The sequence below is a fragment of the Vidua macroura genome, chromosome 3 (genome assembly GCF_024509145.1).
Source record: "Vidua macroura isolate BioBank_ID:100142 chromosome 3, ASM2450914v1, whole genome shotgun sequence".
Lineage (NCBI taxonomy): Eukaryota > Metazoa > Chordata > Aves > Passeriformes > Viduidae > Vidua > Vidua macroura.
In genome coordinates, this window is record NC_071573.1 from 96,459,073 (window position 1) to 96,482,580 (window position 23,508).

A 23,508-nucleotide genomic window follows, 5' to 3' on the forward strand; every position below is an offset into this window, starting at 1 on the left:
GAAATGAGACAATTCAAGAGATTTCAAATCTAGTATCACAACTACAAGTATTCTTGGTTACTCCTTGCTACAGAATAGAAATAAAACCAAAAATATAAATGATTTTATTTAAGGCTCATTTGCTTGGGTGTAACAATAAGATTTACAAAATGTAGTATAAGGAAAGAGTTTCTAACTTTAGCTGCTAGAATTACCAACACAGCCCCAAAATCTTAGACTATAAGACTCCCTTACTATAAGGGAGATAATTTAGTTTGCTTTGGACACTTTTATTCCTTGAGATAAATGCTTGAGAGGAGACTTCTATATGCAAAAGGAAGATTTAAAGTACAACATGTAATTTGACCTTCTGTTTATACCTCTCCCGATACTGAAAAAGATAAATTCAAAAATAGACTTTTGATCCTATTTCCTTCTCACATTAAAGAATAAATTTGTTATTGTTTTCACTGTTAAGGCTGAGGAAGACACACAGCTGGTCAAACCTAGCACTCATTAGTTGTACTGATGCCAACCAATTGTGCAACACGAAGTTATGTCTTACTTAGTACTTTTTGGTTAGACCTACTATTTCATATCACCTAGACTTCCCAACTTGAGAAGATCCCTTTAATAATTTGTTAATCTTTGAGGATCTGTTGTAAGCTTTTCTAGCCCAAATATGAAAATATCCTCTTACACTGCTTAATAACACTAAATGCAAACAACAGAACAACCTAAACACCAAATTGCACTTACACTTGTTATATTTGTTCTAGGGACTATTGACCAGCATATTGTGCCCAGATATCACAGAGTAAAGATCATATTCACACATTCATGCTGAGGAACACTACATGAAAAGGAGAGTAAGTAAAACAAAATAATTTTTAAAAGCACCAAATCCTAGGAGTGTCTCCAAAACCAGTATCTGTAAATACAGAATAAAGCAAATTTACCACTGGCAACCTAGAACAAAGAATTTAAACTGAAGTTTTGAAGAGCTGCATTTTTTTTTAGCCTGTCATATTGAAAGCATCTGATTCCATACTTTAAATTGAAAATAGTTGTGTATCTGTTAGCTTTGGACAAGACAAAGGCAATTTGGATAAAACCAACTCAGTCATATAATATGCTGTTTCAAATGCCATGCTGACCCATTAATGACTTTTATTACCAGTCCTCATTTAAAAGCAAAATCTAAAGCATTTACCAATGAAACCAAATCCTGATTTTTATTAGCAATGAAGGTAAGTATCTCATTACCTTGTTTCAAGGGTTAAACAGTACTTCAGCATCGATTTAAGATATGAATGAACTTAAAATTTAGAGTTATTTCCTCAGCTAAGCAGAATCACCACAGCAGCAAAATGGAAAAATCTAAAAGAACACTACTGTCTTAAGTATTCTAAATATGGACAGGTTCTCAAATACCCAAGCTCTGCTGCAAAGGTAGATGCTTTTAAAAGGTCCAGTGAAAACTATTTAAAGCTAAACCTCTTCCTCTATAAGTGATTGTAAAGTGTATGGTAATATAATCTTCATTACTTTAATCTGACAAACTAAAAGTAGGTAGTTGCAGAAATAATGTAAGCTTTAAAATTATGGGTTTATTATTGTCACAACATTCTGATATTGAGGGATATGAACAGCCTGAGAAAGATGCTTATGTGAAACACAGTGCACTCATTCATCTGTAAGGCTAGTATGAAATGCTGATTGACAACAAGAAGTGACAAAATGGAAAATAAATTCCTTCAGCTGTGTGATATATACTGAATCTGGAAAAAAGATGCAAAGTAGCTCTTTTCCTTTAAAAAAAGGAAAGTTTTCCTTTTTTCCTTTGCATTTTCCTTTAAAAAAATAAAAATAAGGGAGCAATTTAATAGATAAACATTAGATTTGTAGCTCTATTAGATTCAAAAGGTAAATCAATAATTTAAGTTTACATAATTGCCATAATGCATTTAGCACTTATTCTGACATGTTCGTAAGGTAGGAATTGTCATAACCAGATGATTTTACCATTGCTAAATCCAAAAGAACAAAATAAGACACATTTTTTTCCTAACCGTTGCAGATTAATTACTACCCAGCAGAAATAACCTATACCTTGAACACCAAACTGCTATGTTTCTCAATACAGAACAAAAGATCTGCAAATGACAGCAAGACTACATTGCTTATGTCTACTTTATTCTTATTCTTTTTTTATTCAAGGTCATCCCAGCAGGAAATGAAAAACAGCCATCAGCATAGTAAAAACATTCAAACAGAGCAGAGCATGAAAATTGCACAAAAGAGGTTATATAATCAAGTTAGTGGAGTAACTGGATGATGTCAATGGCACTTTAATGCTGCTTTAACTACTGCCCTGTAAAAAAATGTGTCACTTTGTTGAACAAACAAAGACACAGCCACCACTTAAAAAAAATAAAACCAAAACCTACTTGCAGCTATAGCACTACTTACAGTAATAATCTCTGTTAGCAGTGTAACATTTGCTAGAATACTAGAGGAACTAAATTTTTGTGGGATTTTTGCCTCCTTTTCAGATTTAGCCCTAGAGCTCCTTTTACAAACAAAATTATATCATTCTTCTTTTTCTTGGCGATTCATTTTCTGGATTAATCCTCCCCAGCCTAATTATTACATACAATATGTAATTTTCTTTAATTTATATCGAGATATTTTTATTATCTGTACATTAGCATGCAGCACATAAAAAAAGCCACTGCATTTTGAGATGGGAAATTAAAATGTTATTCTTACATGGTGAGGGGGTAGCATAGTCAACAGTACTTAGCATACTGTAATTTCAATACCAAAAGTAAATGGTACGACCACAAAAATATTGCAATTTGTTGAACAGGATGCAGAGCATTTGGAAGTACTTGCCTTGATCATAAACCCATGCTTCATAAAATATAAAGTCTAGATGATATATCAATTATCTAATTAAAATAATATCTGATTTGCACAAATATGTAAGATTTGTTAACAGGAATTTTGAGTTCACATGTCTTAAAAACTATTTTATCAGCTATAGCTTTTCTGAATGCAGAACTTATAATATATCCTTCTCCAAGAGCTAAAGATTGTTTTAACTAACAATTATTTTGCCATCACAGTTGAAAGGAAATCATTTAAATGTTAATTCAATGAAATGCACTACAGTATTGTCTTACTAAGTCTTTAGATCCCTTTGCTGCCCTTGTCGCCAATATTTGTAACCAGCCATTAAAAGTGCCATTAAAACTGCCATTAAAGGACTCAAGTGGGATTTGCTGGTCCAAAGTTTGAGGCCTGTAGGCTTGCCAAAAATTATACATGGAAATTTTACCCTGGTGTGATTGTGGCTCTTTGTCTCATCCACTTTCAGAGTCCTTCAATATTCATCCACTACAGAAATTACTCTGATATTAGAAATTTTATTTTATAATGTTTTCTAATTTTCATGCTATCTTTAAAAAAAAAAACCCAACAAAACAGAACCAAACCCACACAACCAAACCCTCCTCCTTTTACCAGAATGGATAGAATTCAGAGATGCAATTGCTGTTTCTGCAAAATCTGTCTTTATTTCTCTCAGGGGGATCTATTGCTAAAACCAAACAATGAAAAGGCTGTTGACAGCACAGCCATATGTTTCATTACTGATTATTTTTCATAGAAATAACCTTGAAAAAGGGCTGATGTTTTGTCCTGTGTTTGTGCTATGCCCAATAAAACAGAGCACAACAGTTGTGTCTGCGTGCTGTACTAACACAAACCTGAGATAGCAAAGGTCTTGGATCAAACTAATGGTTGGCACAGTCTGTGTAAAGAGCTATGATAGATTGAAATATTTTAGAGGACTAGTGGCAGCTGGAGATGCAACCTTTTCTTGGTTTCCTTTTAAATATTTAAGAATATGCAGTTTCAACTGGACTTTTCAATAAAAACTTAAGTTACTCTGTAGTAGGCTAAAGAAGACACCAAAATAGGAAGCTGACTAGTTATGGCTTAGTATAAACCACTGAAACAAATGCACTAGTTTTGTTTGTTTTTAAAGTTAGCAGTCCTGTGAATTGCTACTGTGAAAAACCCACAGAAATTCTGCTGTTATGCTATAGTCATAAATTAGTCTAATTTTCCTCCCATGTACCATTCTGTAAAATAAATACTGTTTCTGCACTTCTCTGTCTCACAGGAATGCTTAATTCCAAACTCTCTATCCATGAAATACTGATATTCTCAGAGGAAAAAACTGAAAGCCAGAAAGAAACATTATCATCCCTGAACCTCTCACACAAGGTAAGTCACACAACAATAGAGAAATTCCTATTTTAAGGCAATTATTGCTGTCAGAGCTGAGCCATCGCTTTGAGAAACACATAAAATTCTGATTCAAGACTATTAATCAAGCAAAATCACAATGACTTGCTAATGATTCTAGTAGTAGACTACATTCACTGTTAAAAATGGGATAGTATCATCCTGCTTCCAAACTTCAGCTTGAGCATGTTTGTTTTCAGTTTCTGCTCAGCAGAAACAAACACCTTTAAGTGAGGAATAGCACTGACCATTTTTCTTTAAAAAATCCAAACACTGAAGTCCATGCATATTTTTTTTCTTTTGGCAGCAGCAGCTCTTGAATGATTTAAAAATAAATAAACTATAAAACTTCAAATAGGGATGGGTAGGAAAAAAATGCAACTCTGATTTTGTTCTGTAGCAGATTAGTTCTCTCAGGAAAATAGATGCAAATAGTGTGCATATTCATGATTGAAAACCAACACAGAATAATCCCCTGTGTTTTACCAGAGAACCTTAAGCTCCCTTAACTCTGCCACATCAGCACCTCTCCCACAGGAGCACCCAGCTGGGTACCCCCTATGCTGGGTGAGGATCAGTGCAGGGTTGAGCTCTCAGCAACAAAGATGTAGGATCTTTCCTACAGGGGTGAGAGTGAGGGCTCTGAATGAACAAACAAGCTGGACAAGTGAACTAATAAGCCAGTATAAAAGTGTGGTTTCCCCATCACTGCAGTTTTAGGGATTTCTTTCCTCAGGGCAGGCAGCCTCATTGATGCAGTGCATGTGAGCTTGTATTATATTTGTTATGCCAATAAATAACATCCGGCATCTAAGATGCCAATGACCTTACTAAAAAATGCCCATTTTGTTTCCTTCAATTAAAAAAAGAAGTTCTGCAATTCAGGACCAACATCAAGCCAAAGGATGTGGAAAATTGAAGGAATTACTGCATCTAAAAATAACATCTAAATTTGACTCAAAAGCTTTTTATTCATTGTAAATCTATGTGTCACTCTTCCCCCTACACTAGGCAGATTTTGTTGGAATATATTTCCAACTGTTTTGTACTTCCCACTTATTTCCAATAGTGATAGGCATATTAGATTCCAATAGGTGTTAGAATTTATATGGATAGCTGTTCTTGTAGAATGCTAAGGGACATTTTACTATCAAAATGGAAACACTGTTGGCTTGCACAAAGAGTAACAACAAAAATTCAGGTATTCTATCACCTGGCTGCAGACTGGATTCCTGGTTTCAGACAAAGCAACAGCTCTTCTTCCACTTCATGGAAAATCCTAGGTCACCTCAATGAAAGAGCTGCAACTCTTGGAATGGAATTTTCTGCTTCCTGAGGTTAACAACAGGCTGCAAGAGCAGATAAGTTAGCTGCTTTCTGACTCTACCTCCACCTCCTCCTGCTCCTGGCAAAGAAAACTCAGAGGAACAGGGGTCTTAGGACTCCTCTGATATTTATTTCCCCAGTCCTCAGGAGTGCAGACAGGCACTGGGCGTTCCTGTCTCTTGGGAGAAGTTGTTTTCTCCCTATGAAGAGTAATGCAAGTGGCTACTAGAAGACCCAGCCTAATGACATGCAGAGAAGGGAACGTCTGGGAACAGATTATTGTTTCACTTTTCTTCTTACATCATGTCCATCCTCATACAGATATCAAATTTTTAAACAAAAAGCAGTTTCGAGCTACTACTCATTAGGGAACGAGTGACACTACAAAATGCACAAGTTACCTTAGAGAATGCATCAAGAGAATAATAAAAGATTAATAACATTATTATTTATACATTTTTATTATATTCCATAGTGTGACTCAATCAATACACATCATCTCTTACCTCACACTGCAAAAGCAGATCTAAGTAATACTAGCCTACAACTTCTTCCCCTGCACATTTCTTTTCTTCTTTCTCTCCATAAATTAAATTGATTTGCCATCTTAAAAAACAGCTTGGAAAACTGGATAGCTGAAAATTATGGATGTATCTGAAATTTCCAAGTAAATCTTACTAGTCTTGTCAGTTTTTAAATTCTAATGGCCTCAGGAGATCACACCTATTTTGCATTGTCATGCACCCTCTTCCTAGCAGTTCTAATATTGGCAGCATTAAGCCAGCAATCAATTAGAAAGCACTCTTCTATGAATCTCTCTGTAATTATTCCATTCTATTGACAAAATACTGAAGATACCAGAAAAAAGTATGAAAACATCTGCAGACAGAATAATGGTTTTATACACTTCCATGTTGTTCATAATACAAAAAAGGTAATTTCTGAATAAAATCCAAGACAAGTTTATCCTTCTTCAGTCTTCACACTGTAATGCCATTTTTAAAGTTATAATTCAATCTGATTTTTCTATTTTGAACACGTTTCAACTTACATTCTTGCTTTTATTGCCCCATACAAACTAGCTATACCCAGGCCATATAAACACCATTTGGGCCACATGGAGAGCAGCCATGCTGCCCAGTAACACATAATAGCAAACGGATTCTCAAGGGGTCTTTCCTCAGCTCAAACACAAAGAACAACACTTTTGACCTAGTGTGTATGTAAAAAAAGTTTAAACATTTGATTACTCTTGCCAAAGTAGCATGAAAACACCAGAATTATCTCTAAAATATTCAATTAAGTACAAACCTGCCTTTAAGGAATATCAGATGGTTTAAAATATTCACATAATAAATATCTAGCATAACAACTCCATAGAGGGGACATTAATTAAAAATTAATTTGTGGAAGTTAAACTTGCAGACATTTCTGAGGTAGAACGTTTGCCCTGGCAGGTGGGTGCAGTAGCCCAGGGAAGCACAGAGCAGGGGCTGGTGGCACTTGCATCCCTGGCAAGCCTGGCAAGGAAGGAAAGTGCAAGGGGGCTTTTTCTCAAGAAGAGGCATTACAGTTCTCTGTTTGCTCAAACCTACCCCTTCAAGCTGCATCACAGATTCAGCTTATTTTATGGTTTTCTCTAAGGGCAGGTCCTGTTTGATGAGGCCCCAGGGGCAGGTCAGCAGGTTTGCTCAGGAGGCAGCTCCTCCCCTCTCTCAAACATCACCACCAGGCCACCAAACCAGGGAAATGATTCAGACTGAAACCAAATGTTCTTCCCTTGCTTATTTTTCAGCTAACTCTGAGAACTGATGAAAACCACTCACAGGAGTGAACAACTACTGCTGGCCAAAAGAAAGCCAAGGTCCCTTCACAGGGTGTTTCTGAGTTATTTTTGTTTTGCTTTGGTTTTTTTTTAATTTTTTTTTTACTGCAAAGGGGTACAATCTCTGTTTTGTAAATTAAAAAAGAAAGTTTTTATAAGAAAGCAAGTAGGTATATACTAGCATTTATATACTAAATAGACTGGCTACTTAAATACATTTGACTTACTATTTTCTTTTAATATGCAATCTAAATAATAAAAAAAAAAAAGTCTACTATCTGCAGCCAACTTTTTTAAAATCTTAGTTTCAATATTTTCAATCTGAGCACATATATCTACCAAAATTTTAGTTTCAATACTTTCAATTCAAGCACATATATCTACCAATTAATTTCCAGCTTTGAATAAAAGATTCTTGCAATGTTTCTACTACTGAAAAACACATCTACATGACTTGAAAATGTATAAATTAGTAGTATTCCACTTGACTAAGACCACTGCTATGTCATATATTTGGCTTAAAAGCCTGTGAAAAAAATTCTTTCCCAGAAACATTAATCACCAAATTTTAAGTTCAACTGCAAAAGAATCCTCTGGTCCCACAGTTAAACGATTGGTCAGAAGTGCAAATACACCCTCTGATCCAAAGGCATACAAACACCAATTTATGGCTGGGATTTCCACAAATACTTAAGACACTTCAAGAACTGAAGAGGCTGAAGACTGCAAGCCACAAACCCAGCACTCAGCACATAAGTGAAAAACTTTCTACTGGTAAAGTTTCCTCAGGCATCAGATGTTGTGCTACTACAGCAGTCCTGTAGCTGGAATCTCTCCTGAGAGATTATACAGAGCTCCGGTCTCTGGAGGGACAAGTCCTTCCCATGTCCAAACCATACAGCTAAAGCCTGAACTGAATGAACGTTTTATTTCCTGGCCACTGAAGCTTCATCACTATGCAGTTAAAACTAAGAGATTTACAAAATGAAAGAGACACCAATCAAGAAAAAAACAAAACAAAACAAACCCCAAATTTTAAATCCCCAAAGGCATTCAACAAGATTTACAAATCCTGATGCTATCAGAAATTCCTTACATGTGGATCTGGATGTTAAACCGATTTATTTTACAGGTCTAGCATCATGTCAAACTATCTCCAAATTTTAAAGTTAAAAAATAAAATAAATTAATTCCACTCAAATCATGACCCCTTTTTAAAAGAAATTTTTTGTTTACACTGTCTAGAAGATTGATTCCTGAAAAATGAAATATTCTTTCAGAGAAATACAGATATTTTTAAAGTGAAGTCAGCCTGCAAAAGCCAGTAAGTATATAAAAGTTATTTAATTAACCTACCAACCAACCAGGATACAAATTCTGTTACAAACAATGTCTGACATGCAAGACAGGCACTTGCTCTATTCTAGCACTATTACGAAATAATTCCTTGTGGATATTCAGTGGAAAAAAAAAAGTAAATGATAGGTAAAGAAAAGCTCTCATCTAAGGAATCTGGGTTGCACAGATATTGCTGTGTTCTATGTACAGTGGGAATTCCAAATTTTATCAATGTTGAAAAGATAAAACTAATTTTAATTCAACTTGATATTGTTAAATGGTGAGTGGAAAACCACAACTAGTTCTTATTTCTTTTGCTGATGAATAAGGGATTATAAACACGTGCCATGGAGTTATAAAACTGGCCTACATAATATACCTGATTGTGGGGGCTGTACACAAGTCACTTGCCTACCTGTCATCTGGTTTAAGTGTTCTTCACATTGTAACTTCATCAAAACCAGAAAATTTCCCCTGTACGATCTGAGGTGTTTGGCAATCCCACAAATTTGTTCAAAAGACAAGTCTATCTTACACCTATTGATATATATATATCTTTTGTACAGATATGACCAATATAAAGATTGACACTGAAGGCTGGTTTGTTTTTTTGGGTTTTTTTTTTAATAAACCTTGCTTTCAGCCAATTAATTACTGTTCCATTGGAAATCTCTAATGAATACTGGGTCTCAGACTCTTTTTACATATTTTTTCTCTTTCCAAATCTTATATTCAATTATTCCCATGCAAGATATATCCAAAACTTTTAAGTAAAATAGAGGATATCAAAAAGAAAACATCTACTTCAGAAAGTACACAAAGAGGATATAGTATAAAACATCCAAGAAAATACTCATATCACAATAGAGGATTAGAGGATTTTCTGGCTAAATTTTCAAAACTGTCGTTTACTGAATCAAGAAAAATGTTTCAACATGTTTCAACATTTGAGAAATTTCAAGTGATTTAGATTATTGATAGACAACTCAGGAAAAAAATATGATGTCCTGAGTTTTAAAAATTGGTTTAAATGAATCATAAATGTGACCATACTAAGAAAGGTATTTACAGACCTTTAATAATTGTCTGGTAGCCATTATTTACACACCTAACAACTAAGTCTCCAATCTATAAGTTAACATGCTTTAGATATACATAAAAGTCTTACTAGGAAACATTTTAATTTATTTTACCCCCTACATAGGTGCTTTTGCATGTTCTTAAGCTTTTCCCAGGGCAATAAAATTAAATCAGGAAGTTAATGTCTTGAATCTGGCCAGAGCAAGCCACTAACTCACAAAATCAAATTGCTCTCACTGCTCTTACAGCTCTGTCATAGCTCTGCAGTTCTCTGTGCCTGATATAAGTCTCTCCTTCTACTGGCACTTTAATTCAATTACCTAGGCCCTTTTTACTGGAGACTGAAAACCTTACCGAAGTCAAATATCTGCATTTGCTCATTCAATTTATGCCTGTAAGAAATAAATACTATTATCGCTCCAATTTCTTGGAGAGTTTATCACAATGCTACCAAACCAAAACTTTTCTTGAACCCAAATTAGCTATTGTCCCAAAGAGTGACAAAACATCCCTTAAAAGGTTTCCTGCCATGTACTTTTTAATATACATATGTCACACCATCATACTGCTGCTCTAGCTTTTTACTTTATCTTAGCAGATAATGTAATGTGACATTTATTTGTATTTGAGTGCTGAATGGCCCACTAGAGTTATCTGTGTACCAGAACACACGCTGCCCGTCATATTTTTCAAAATATTGTGGAAAAATTGGGAAGAAAAGTTCTCTCTTCTCACCATTAAAACATTACATTAATTTAAAGATTTGAAAATTGGTGACTGATTTTATCTGGTTATCATTATAATCTATCATTAAATAGAAGCCACCACGAGACACCAAATAATGAAATTTTATATCAAAGTGGACAACCAAGATCTTGTAAAAGTGAAATATTTGCTTCTGTAGAGTATGATGGACCTTGGACAGAGGCTATAAGCCTCTGAATTTAACTGTTTTGAGAAGTCTGCACTGAATTTCATGCTGTCCCAGTCACAATGCTCACACTGCCTAGAGATAAGTCAAGCATGCAAGGACTCATTTATTCTTTATTTTTTCTGCAACAAAGGAAACCAGCAGCAAAATGGCTAATAAAATTCTGCTAAGTCCAATCTGGCTAACACAGTACAAAGAACTTGACATTTAGCAGTCATCATCCTGCTTACCAAAAACAGTCATTAGTTAAGGTAACACTGTGTACCAAGTAGTATTTTTCCTTTTTCAGACCAGCCAGGCAATGAGCAGTCTGTTGTAATAAGTGATTTAAGGGGAAAGAATGCTGAAAGAAAATGTTTCCGAAAGATACAGGGAGTGGCAATTGGAAAGAGAATAAAAAAATCTGAAAGTTACAACAACAGATCACAAAAAAAAGAGAGCAATGTCACAGGCAGTAAAACTAATTTGGAGTTAAAAATATTCACTCATCGTTTTCCTTAGTGAAACTTAAAAAACAACTCAGAAAAAAACCTAAAAGAGAACACTACATTGCACAAAATTTCACACTTTTTATTCTACAAACTTTCACATAGTTTCCAGAAACCCTGCCAGCCACTGCACAAACTCTTCAATGTCCTAATCTTTGCTTATCTTTGAAAACACAGCTTAAACAAAAAGACGTGAAGATGAGAGACCACATTAATCTCTCCTCTGCGCGTCTTTCTCAAGATTTTGAGACTCTTTTTTATTTGTAATAAACATTCAATTTTCTGTTTAAAAGAATCACTTGACTCTCATTAGCAGCAGTAATAATGCCATAAGAAAAAGAAATCAAATTTGGCAGCCTGATAAGCAAAGGAAGGAAAAGGAAACATTTGAGTCATTCTGTTCCAGCTCAGTCAGCTCTCATTGCACCATCTCTATGAATTGTCTTGAAACCCTGCCCACATTTGCAATAAGAAAGCCTTTAAAGTTATTTTTGTTTCGGTTTGGGTTTTCAGGTTTTTTTAATGAATCCAAATGGAAAAAATGGTAGACAATTTAGCTCAGTTGTTTCCCTATATCTATCTGTATACACACACATTATGTACAGCATGTGTATTTATAAATATACAGAAACACACATACATGTAAGTATTTAAAAAACCAATACATAAACTTCACCAGAAAGACAAGCAACTATAAATGTTTAGATTGTGTGATACAGATTTTAAATGTTACCTTTATAAATGGATCTTTTCTGTAAGTGAAGTCTTATCCTATAAGGATGTAAACACTTTGGCTTGCTGGAAAGAGACTCAGCAAATGTCCCTGTCCGGGAAAAATCAGAAGCCTGGGGATTACTCATGTATACAAAGCTAAGCGTGAGTTCTGCAAGATTAGATCAAGAGTGTACAAAATATTTGATCACAAAATACTGTAAACAAACTACAATAAGCTTTGAAAGTCTCAGAAATTTGAATCCAAAAATAAATAATTGAAAAATACCATATTAAAACATGAATCAAGATAGATTAGAATTTAGCTGTTTTTTCAGTTGTTCAAAATAGAATTGGAGCCTCAAAACATTAATCTAGCATTTTCATTTTACCCATTACACACAGTAAAATATTCCTATAAAAACTATTTTGTAATTTAAAAAAAGATAATAGTATGCAATTTTAAATATAATACACTACTTCTCTTCTTCTTTTGTTATTTCCTGAATAGCTGTCTGTTATTTTTTCATGTCATAATAGCAATATCGATTTCTCCTATTATATTATGTTGGTTTCTTTCTGCAGTTTCCTTCTATCTTCATGCCAAGCTCTGTTCTTTACTGGCTGTATTTCCTGATTTTTTTTTCTGCTAGACTTGCAACCTTTCAATTTAAACATCACTTACTTACAAGGCAATCCATAAGCACATGCAACAAGCCTAACATTTTTTAACACCTAAATAACAAAGTTTTCTGCAGGCTAGTGACACCCCCTTGTCATCTCTTAATGAGCACTGACCTCATCTGGGAGAAAAATCAGTAGGGGCTACTCAGAAAATGGAGAAGGTTAGAATATTTATTAATCATGCTTTTCTCTTAGACATGTGTTTACCACTGTTTTAGGTGAGACACTCCTCTCCCTGTATTTCAGATCCAGACCCTCCTGATGATGTAAGGGTAGTCATCTCCCTGTTATTTTTCCACTAGCCACCTTTGGGAATTAAGAAAGAAAGAATATATTTACTCATGCCCAAGCATCCATTTCCTACGCTTTCCAATACGTAATCCCATGTTTGTCTCTGCAATACAAAAATTTCTTATTCACAGTCCCTCATGCCCCTAAATTCCCCAAAGTAACGCTGAAAATTCATTTAACTCATCATTTTTTAATTATGTTGTTTGGGAAAATTGAGTAACAGCAGAGACACTGAAGCTCTCTGTTAAACAGAATCAGAAAGACAGAAAAATGTTTAAAACAGATTTTGAATTGGGGATGTAGACAACAACACCAAGCAATTCACTGATCTGTATAATCCTTATAGCTTGCTAAAACATTTCAGTAGAACAAACAAAAAACCTTGTGCTGACAACAGTCCAAACTCCCAAAGCTTTGGGAATTAGAAGACAATCTTTTGAAACAGCTATAAAGCAAATACTCCACAGTCCAGACGAGCATACGAAAAGATGTTTGCAGTAAATGGAGAATTTTTGTAGTTGGGAAAGGTCACCAGTAGAGTTTCACAGAGAGCTGTGCTGAGTTGTGCATTGTTCAGTTTATTCCTAAATGGAAGAGTGATGACCACAGAATGAACAAAGTTTTGCTTATGATATTCCTCTATTTTAACAGGAAGAACAGCAAAAAGACCTGTCAACAGTCCATGAATGGCTATTAAAATGCAGACCTAATGCATGTATTTATATAAAATAATGTATATGGAGAAAACCAAACTTTACAAATAAAATGGCAGGCCTAGAAGTGACCATTACTACTTACAGACAAGATTCTTAAGCTACCCTTGATTAGTCCATGCAACCTCATACCAGATTTGTCCATACAAATACTGGGCAAAGTTACAATTCCCTCACCTCCAAACACAGCAGAGTGGGGAAGCAACAGTCCAGATGATGAGAGATTAATACCAGCCTTTCACTGAGAAGGCTCCAACTTTAAAAAGAAAGGAATGGAGAAGCTTAGGATCAAAGATCACAAAATCATGGCTGGCATTGGAATGATAGAGAGGGATCGAGGACTCACTGTCTCTTCCAATAGAAGAAATGGGGAACACTAAGTGAAGCTAACAACTTTCAGGCTTCAAACAGAAGACAGCAATTTCCACCATGTAGTTTGTGTAGTACTCCTTATCACTGAAAGTTATAATGTAACTTAACAGCCAAATTAGTTGAAAAAAAAGAGGTTAAACAATTTGTGGAGCAGAGATCCATCAAGATTTACATAAAATACGGAAGTATCTTAGCCCCAGAAATCAACATCTGCAAATTATTATAGGTATAAACAACTATATGCTGCTCTATACTGTCTACTTGTTCATAAGCTGTGCTTTCCATCACCCTCAAAAAACAGATATGAGGTCAAACGGGTCTTTGGGTCTACTTATTAAAGGTATCTTTCTGTAAATAAATACATATTTATCATTTTAAAATTCAGATGTTAAGTATTTACTGCTCAAAAATACATTTTAGTAAACAAGATGAAAACAAGAAATCATATTTATTCACTGTAATATATGACAATGTATTCCCCTGATGACAGTGTGTTAAGGGGAAAAGTAAACTACTTGCAATAAATGATGGATATGATTTTGTTCCTTATGTTTTCCTGTTCTTCAGCAAAGAATTTGATGAGGGCTAACATACTGCTGAGATGACAAAAATATCTTCCCACCAGTGAATCCCATGACTTGAAGCGAAGACTCGAGGCCTTCAGTTGCAGCCCTCAGCAGCTTTGCCTCTCATCTCCCAGTAAATGTCAAACACTATCAGTGCTGTGCCCTTCTGGCCCCTGCTAATGACCAAACACATTCTGCAAGCTCTGCAAATGTCTCCTTAACACACTCATGCCTTGGTCCTGGCTCATTCCATCAGCGGTACAACCAGACTGCCTGGGAATGGCATCAGCAGGCTTTACATCCTACACACCCTCCACAGCTGCTTTGCTGGGGAGGATTGGTATCTTTTGCAGTATCCACTTGATTTGTTGGGACTCAGGATGGGGCTTAATAGAGAGAAAACAACAATTTTTAGCAACAGTTTAAGCACTTTGAAAGCTAATTTTTTAAAATCACTTATGACTCCTTTGCCTACTTTTTGCAAGTAGTTTCTTTCTGTTGAAAATTCTATGAAAACATTCTCATCTGAAAAATACTTTAAACTTTGGTTTAGACAAATAAATACCAAAATCTACATACAGACATTTCATCTCTTTTTATTGTCAACAGAAGACTAGTCACCACACTTGGACTGGAGAAGGCACAAATAAATTAATAAACTGCCCAAACAGTAGCTAATTAATTCAGTTGTCCGACCAGTGGTGCCCATTGTTGATTTAGATGTCCTAGGCTGAGAGCAAGCAGCTATGACGCAGGCCCAATAGGGACCTAGTCTGAGGTTAGAAATTATTATTTCCAATAAAGGTTTCCCCTTTTGAGTGAGGTGAGTTCTGCTCCAGGCACTATGAACTGTACTGGCTGAGTTGCTACTTATTAGAAGGGAAATTCACAAACCAAATACAGATGTAAACTCCTGTGTATAGAGACCTAAATGTAGGTGTCTTAATCTCAAATTGAATTCTTTATTTGTTCATAATATTTCTATGAAGGAAGATGTAAGATAATTTTTATTGAAATAATCTTGTGCTTTACCCTCCCTGTTCTGTGTCATTCAAGCAAATCATCACTGGCACCCACTGCACTTAGCTGCCCAGCCAGGAGTGCCAATAGCTGTGTCGGTATTAAGTTATTTTCAAACCTTTCAAATAAATCTTCAGTATCTGTACTTCTTTTTTTCACATTAAGGATGTACAAATCCCTGCATCTTGAATAAAATCTTCTGGTGTGTTATCTCGTGACTAACTCCTACATGCAAGTTGATGTTTACCCATAAAGTGATCAAGTATACTTACAGTCCACATTTGAGATTGCAATCCTTCACCCTTCACAGTGATGAGGTGTGTTTATTTTATTTTGTCTTAATCTACTGGAATTTTTCTAAAAGTGTTTCAAAGATCTAATAGAACACAAGGACATTGTATTTTCAGATGAAAATGGGATGGTTGTTTGCGGGCTGAAAATGCATCATGTCAAATAGCAGATCTGCAAACAGCATGCAGTAAGATTTCTGCTACAATAGCCCAGAGACTCCTGCACTGACTGACAGTCTCCATATACATCACCCATTTCATTTTCCTAAACACCTCTGCTAAGAGGTATAATGTTAGCAACAATCAACAATGAAATGCAAAATGTCATTAACATTTCCATTACCCCTACCTCTTTAGTGATTCACATATTCTCCAAATAGATGTGATTTGTGTAATTTAGTGTTGTGGTGTTTTTCTTTGTATTAAGACAGATATTCTTGGGAAGCCTCAATAATGGTTTTCACCAGCATTATGAATGTACTTTAGTTTCCACCAAAAGTTCTTATGGAGGGATGAAAAAATGTAAGTACTTCTTACTTAGCTGTCTAGAAAGTCACCATAGAATTAAATGACTAACACTTCCCCCTTTCCCTTTGACATCTACAGAACAAACCAGAAATTAAAATACATTGATAAATGAGTAAATAAAAAAGTACACAACCTAAACTATCCAATGTTGAGAATATGTTAGAATCATGTAACAAAAGCAGTAACAAGCAACACAGACTGTTGCCTTCAATTTCATTTCACAGCCTACCTTCCAAAGCTATTCAGCTGGAATGGCTGCAACTTAAGAAGTCCTATTAAGGTTTGATCACTTAAAATTATACTCGCATGTTGAAAAGGCATTTTATTCATAGCAGACATGCAGGTGACCCAAAGTAATAATCACACAGCAAATACAGAATGACTTCTTTTAAAATTAAATCTTCTCAATAATTTGCATGTCATTCTCAGTGCAAATCAAGTCCACTTTCTTTCGTGACAACTATTTTTGTCAATTTTTACCTTTTCTGCTATTAACAGAACATTAGTTTCTTTTCTTCTTCAGTCTGTTAGACTCAAGTGCAGTGAATACTATTTTGTTTGTACAGCTAGCAAGAAACAAGAGAGCAATGAGGTGCTGCCAAGAAAAACTGTGAACAAATTTCAGCATTGGTCTGAGTATGTGTAGCTAGTCCTGTAGACAGGTTTGGATTTGGATTGTGTTTAGATACAAATAGTAACATATTGCATCAATTTTAAAAGGTCTCCCATCAGAATCATCAACACCACATACAAGAAATTGCTCTAGAACACAGAAATTCCCTAAAAAAGTGTAAGACAGGATACAGTTATGGGAAGAAGAAACAGCAAGAGGGGATACCCAGAATTTTACATTCCTCAACTGTTTAAATGGTTTAATATAAGTATATTTCAGCAATTTCTGTGAAAATAAGCACTCTATATTTAGTCAGAGATGAAATTAAATTTCCATGATTGTATTTACAGCATTAAGTAGTTTTTCAAACCATTTTGTACATGGGTCTCCATTTTTAAGGGAAGTTGGCATAGGATTGGGATGTTTGCCCTAGTCAAAAAAAGAGCCCAGGTAACAATCTCATCTTGGGTGAAACCACATGCTTATGCAAAGCTCCATGAGCTCTTTCAAAGCTGGCAGAATCCACCCTGCAGAAACAATCTAAACCATGGTTCCCAGCCTGCAGCAGGAAAGGGGAAGTGTCAGAAAGTGGGAGAAGCAGGGGAGAGTGAGAAAATGTACAGCCAGAAGTAGCACTGGCAAGGTCAGCAACTAGTAATGTTATGAACAGTTTTCAAAAGAGAACCTGAGATTACGAGTAGACATTTTTGATATGTGGGAGAAAACAACTGTCTGCACCATTGGTCTGGGCCCCATGCTGGTTTAATCCATGTAACAAATTATATGTAAAGTAGAGCAAAGTCAACTCAGCTTCCAAAATGGGGAATTTTTCAGAATCAGTACTCAGCAAAATACTTATAAACCAGGAAAAACTTAGGGCAGGTAAGAAATAAAACAGATGAGAATGTGGAATTTATCAATGCCAGTAAAAATGGACTTAACCCATCAGCAATACACTTTGCAGGATTTCCTAAATTTTTGTTTTAAAGGGGAAGGTGATAGATTTAAATTAATTTATTATACTTAATTATCTAACTATCAACACCACTACTAAAGAAAATACATTTAATATACAGGCACCACTTGAAAGACAAACATTGAGAGTCAAACCAGAGATGAAATAACTGCTTACTTTCATGCTTAAAAAAGAAACTGTTCTTGAGTGTAGAAAGCCCTCTGTGGGTGATGGGCTACTACCTCTGTGAAGTGTAACACTGCAGTGTAGAACTACAGTTCAACATTGCGGGTAAGTAAAACAAAAAGAGTGGTAGGTAATTCAGTGAGTACCTCAGACATGTAATAGTTATTCTGAAAGCACATCCTACAGCTAAATCTAGGCAATTAATATAAAACAGGTAAGCTATTTATGTATGATTGGTACCTTCAAACTACCGATTATTAAATAAATTGTACCATTGTTCTTTGTCCTAAAGACTCATATTGCCTGACTGTCTTCTGACCCAGCTCCTTTTCATTCACAGCCATTCAGCAGAACTGTAGCAGAAGGAGTAACTGAGTATTTACAGATGTAATACTGCCTATTTTATTTATAATAGTTCCCCAGAAAGGATAATACCCATTACTAGATGACAAGTAAGGTCACCACTAGGTTTTGAAGAATGCTGGTCATCTGCAGGCATATTTTGAAAACGACCATTCTTTGTCAAGCTGAAAACATATTTTAAACTTCTTTTGCATTACTTCTGCAGCATGGTAGCTTGTATTATACCAGAATGATAATTCAGATTTGGGATACTAGACAACTTGCTATATTAGTGGAGTAAGACAAGTATAATGCTTGCATTGTTCACGCATTCTCCTCTGACTCACTGCAAGATTATAAATACCCACCGTAAGGGGAGCTCCACCCCGGCGAGGTTTAATCTAATATTTTCTGCTGTTGCAGACCCTTCTACCTTTAAGACAAAACCAAGCCATTAAGACTTGACTCCACACTCTAAGGCCTTTTTTTTTCTTCTTTTTACATTTAAGATGATTCACAAAACTAGCTTTACACGGTTTCCTGTAATCTCAAGGCAAAAGGTGTTCTGTAAATGTACTTTGTTTCAAATGTAAGAAACATTAACCACCCACTTCCTGTACTGTTCCCTAAAAGGCTTACAAGTACTGCAGGACTAATCCAATTCTGCCAAAAGCCTGCACTTCTTGCCAAAGAGGGACTCAGTTAATGCTAAATGACTGTACTCTTCACATTAAATAATACTTGGAAGCTGAAACACAGCAAGGCTTTATAGACCCCTTTTGAAAATATCTGACAGTCACAAGTTAATTTATGACAGGAGGCCCCGCAGAAAATTCCCAGGGCCAAGCTCTGCTCAGCTTCCACGGCTGCCTGTGTGTAAGGAAAGGGCAGGGCTGGTGCCAAGAGCTTTCTGAGCCCCAGTAACATATAAGCAGGTCAGTGGAACAAATCTGTTCCTCTTAGTAAGCCACGAAACAAAATAGCGTGTGATGTTCATTTGGAACTTTGCCTTTATTGCAGGGAAATATGCCTGGAAAGGTAACTGTTTCAGTCAAATCAATGTGAATTAAATGTCAATCATTGTCAATACTGAAATTTATACCAATGCAATCCCACCCAAAACAGTGACCAGAGGAACGGCCGGGCACTTCAACTGACACATTTCTGTCTGAACTAAAAAACTGGTTATTAACTACTGTTCGCAAATCCCTACAGGAATCTGAGCCGGGTTAGTTTTCAGCAACCCAGGATTTGGGTCCCGGTTTGCTCGTACATCCCCAACATGTCTAAAAATTGAGCAGAAAGCGTCACCTATGTCCCTGATGATCCCCCTGCCGCCTGAATGTGCTTTTAAACAGAAAGAAGAAAGTACTGAAAACCTTCTAGGGACGACTAAACTGGGACACAACACCCGTACGCTAACCAGAACATCCACCTCTAAGAGCCCCGCAGAACCGGGGGCACCGCTCCGACCCACTCGACCCCGCGCTGCCAGAGCCGGGCAGGAGCGCGCCGGGCACGGCCGGACCGCGGGGCCGAGCGGGCAGCGGGACCGGGGGCGGCGAGCGCAGCCCCAGGGCAGCGCAGGGACGCCCGGGCCCCTCGGGCAGAGCCACCGCCTCGGGTCCGGCCCCCTCCCCCGACCGCAGACAAAGAGCTGAGGCTCCGCCGCCACCCACCCCAGTGCCTCTCACCCCAGGTATCCATCCCCTCCTCCGCCTTCTCCTCCCTTCCTGCCTCCCTCCGCCCCCCTCCCTGCCCCGGGCCGCCGCGGCAGCCCCCGCCGGGTACTCACAGGATGGTGGTCTGGGGGGACACGGCGGGGACGCTCTCCAGCATCAGATGCATGCAGCGCACCGTGGTGCGGAAGCAGAGGCAGCGGCTGGGGCACCACACGCTCCCGCGCTGCGGCGGCGGCGGCGGCTGCGCGGCGGCGGGGGGGAAGAGCCCCCCACTGCGGAGCAGCAGCAGGAGGAGGCAGAAGCCGGGGGCGGCCGCCGCTTCGCACCGGGCCATGCTGCCGGGCGGAGGGCGAGGAGGAGGAGGAGGAGGAGGAGGAGGAGGAGAGGGGCTTCTGCAGATCCGCGTCGCGCCCGCTCCGCTCCCGGCTGCCGCTCGGGTCGGCGGCGGGGCGATCCCGTCCCCCGCGCGGGCTGGAGGAGGGGACGGCGGTGGGCCCGCCCCGGCCGGCGGAGGGATGGGCGGCCGCCCCGCGCGGGGCTCCGCGCCGCCCTGCGCACGCACCGCGGGGCAGAGCCGCGCTGGGCACGGGCGGGGGCCGGGGGTCCGCCCGCCACCCCGACTGCTGCTCCTCCGTGCTCGGAAGAGAGAGCGTGAAGGCATCCCCTGAGCGGGACGGCAGCTTGCACCTCGGGAGACGAGTGAAGGAAGGCAAAATGAGGGAAGAGGAGAAGGGGAAGGAAAGGGTAAGGAGAGGAAAGGAGAACAGAAAGCAAAGAGAAAAGATGAGGACAAACAGATAAGGGAAAGGGAAACCCTTATGGGAAGAAGCAAGTCCAACAAGCCAATTTCCATTTCTGCCCTGCTTTGAAAACCTACATACACAACCCCTTAGACTGTCCCCTGTGAGTGCTGCAACTTTGACTGCTGAGCCAGGTCAATCTGGATTTGCCCTGAATTACTTCCTGGTGGTGGTTTTGGGTCGGTGGGTGCACAGGCAAGGAGGTATTAGAGGACCCACTAGAATGTCACGTAGAAGAATAATGGTTGCAGCCACAGCTCACGTCATCTTAACACTTTCTTAAATCTTTCCTGAAAACAAAACAAACAAACAAACAAAACCTAGATTGCCTTTGAGATTTCTAACATTGCCCTAAATACTTTGTCATTCTTATGTGATGTCAGTCAGTCCTAAGCAGATCAATACCAACCCTTTGCCTATCCCAGGTGAGCACTAGCACATTATTTCTATGATGACAATAACAGTGATCACAACTAACCTATTATGTCTAACAACAACACATCCTCTTCTAAATGATGGATGTCAGCACCCCCAGTTCCACCTCAGAAATAAGCCGTGGCACTTCTGCAGCATTGACTGAATCTCTTTTTTTTCAAGAAACAATGTAGAGGCCATTCTTGCCTAAAACTTAACTACAGTAATTCATGGAACAGATTGCTCAGAGAGGTTGCAGAATCTTCCTCACTGGAGATAACTGTCTGGATGCAAACCTGTTCCATGTGCCTAAAACTTAACTACAGTAATTCATGGAACAGATTGCTCAGAGAGGTTGCAGAATCTTCCTCACTGGAGATAACTGTCTGGATGCAAACCTGTTCCATGTGCTCTAGAACCACCCTGCCTGAGCTGGGAGGTTGGACCAGATTACACATTGTGGTACCTTCCAACCTCATCCACTCTGTGATTCTGTTACTCTGAATCTCACTATGGAAACCTGTGTTTAGCCTATGAATCTGGGAATTACTTTTGGACATTTTTTTTTCTTTCTTTTTTAACATCAAGTCAAATACCTCATCAAGAAAATCATAGCCTGGAAGTCTGCTGTGATGCTGGAAATCACTAATGGACCCATAATTAAAATACACTGAGATGATTCATTATCTTTGACTATGTTTTCCATGAGTCATTATGTCTCCTTCTCTAAAGCAACACAACTGCTTCCTTCACCACCCCAGTGGTTAACTGAGAGCCTGTGGGCTCAATCTGTGTCTGGAGGTAATGGAGGCTTACTGTCATGCCATCAGTATGATTACTGAGTTTCTAGGGTGGTCAGAGACTCCTAGAAGACTCTTACTGGTTAGGTACACTTCTAAATTGGGTGTATTTCTAAATACTCTTGCAGGGCTGGCCTTAGTCTTCTATTTCAACATACTAAGTTGCTCAGAAACTCATATACTTCCACATCAGCTGAAGATAGTCTGAAGTAGAAGAGAATTTACAGAATAAACAGGTTAAAAAGTTTGTCACCTCAATGTCAATTCTGCAAGCAGCTGCTATGTGTATCACCTCCTCTGCATTTGTAATCAGTGTTGGGATATAAGCATGTCTTAATCTGAAAATTAAATTTGTTTCCTGGTCCAGGAAAACCTCTGACACTTTTGACCCACAAAGTGCAAATGTTGGCACAAGTAAGTTTGTTTTGCAGAAATGCCACTCACATTAGAGCATCTTGGCAGCTGTAAATCTGTCATCCTGCAGCACCTGTACTGGAAGCAACAGAACATCTGAGGTTAGATAATTAAACACAGTAATATAGAGATAGCACCAAATTGGGAAATTCGTAGCATTTAGGAAAATATGATGACAGTTTACTTCATGTAATTTTGGTGCATTATGTTGATTTATTTTTCAGGAAAAACTACATAGTTAAAATTATGTTTTCTATAGGAAATTAAAATTGTTCTGAAAAGTTTTTAGCATTTGGGATCTTGATAGACTATTGTGCTACGCCTCAGAAGTATCTGTGCTATTACACATGTAATTCTGATAGTGAAAATAAATGTGCATAGATACTCTCATGGTCTTTAGGCAATTTAGATGTTAACATGTGCTACAGCATTCTTGCCATTTACTTTGTTACATGCAGCTTCCAAGCTCTTGTTTAATATATTATTGATGCCTCATAAGTAATTTAAGTTAGAATTTTTTTCATGTCCTATGGAATCCAGAACAATGAGGTGTTATGTTTATAGTTGGACTCAGTGATTTTAAAGGTGATCTTTTCCTAAACAATTCTATAATTGTATGATTTTAATATTCATTGCATGCTATTCTAAATTGGTGGCAGGGAAGGTTTTTGATAAATAAAACTTCCAAATGGTTTTGATATATGTTTCTATTCTTAGCTGGTTTTTATAGAAGAATTTTTATAAAATGTGCAGGGTCATTTTTGTTGACCCTGCATATAAATATCCATGGGAAATTTGTCTTCTGTTTCCAATTTCTCTAGTTGAAAAGTTGACCTAAAAAAA

General features: G+C 37.6%; 1 protein-coding gene across 1 annotated transcript in view; it reads right to left on the reverse strand.

Moving 5' to 3' along the window:
- PXDN (peroxidasin) overlaps positions 1–20,571 on the reverse strand; it is an 85,050-nt gene extending 64,479 nt beyond the window's left edge. The window contains exon 1 of the mRNA XM_053973960.1: positions 20,351–20,571. Within this exon, the coding sequence (XP_053829935.1) occupies positions 20,351–20,571 (221 nt within the window). The remainder of the gene's footprint in view (positions 1–20,350) is intronic.
- Positions 20,572–23,508: the final 2,937 nt, after the last annotated feature.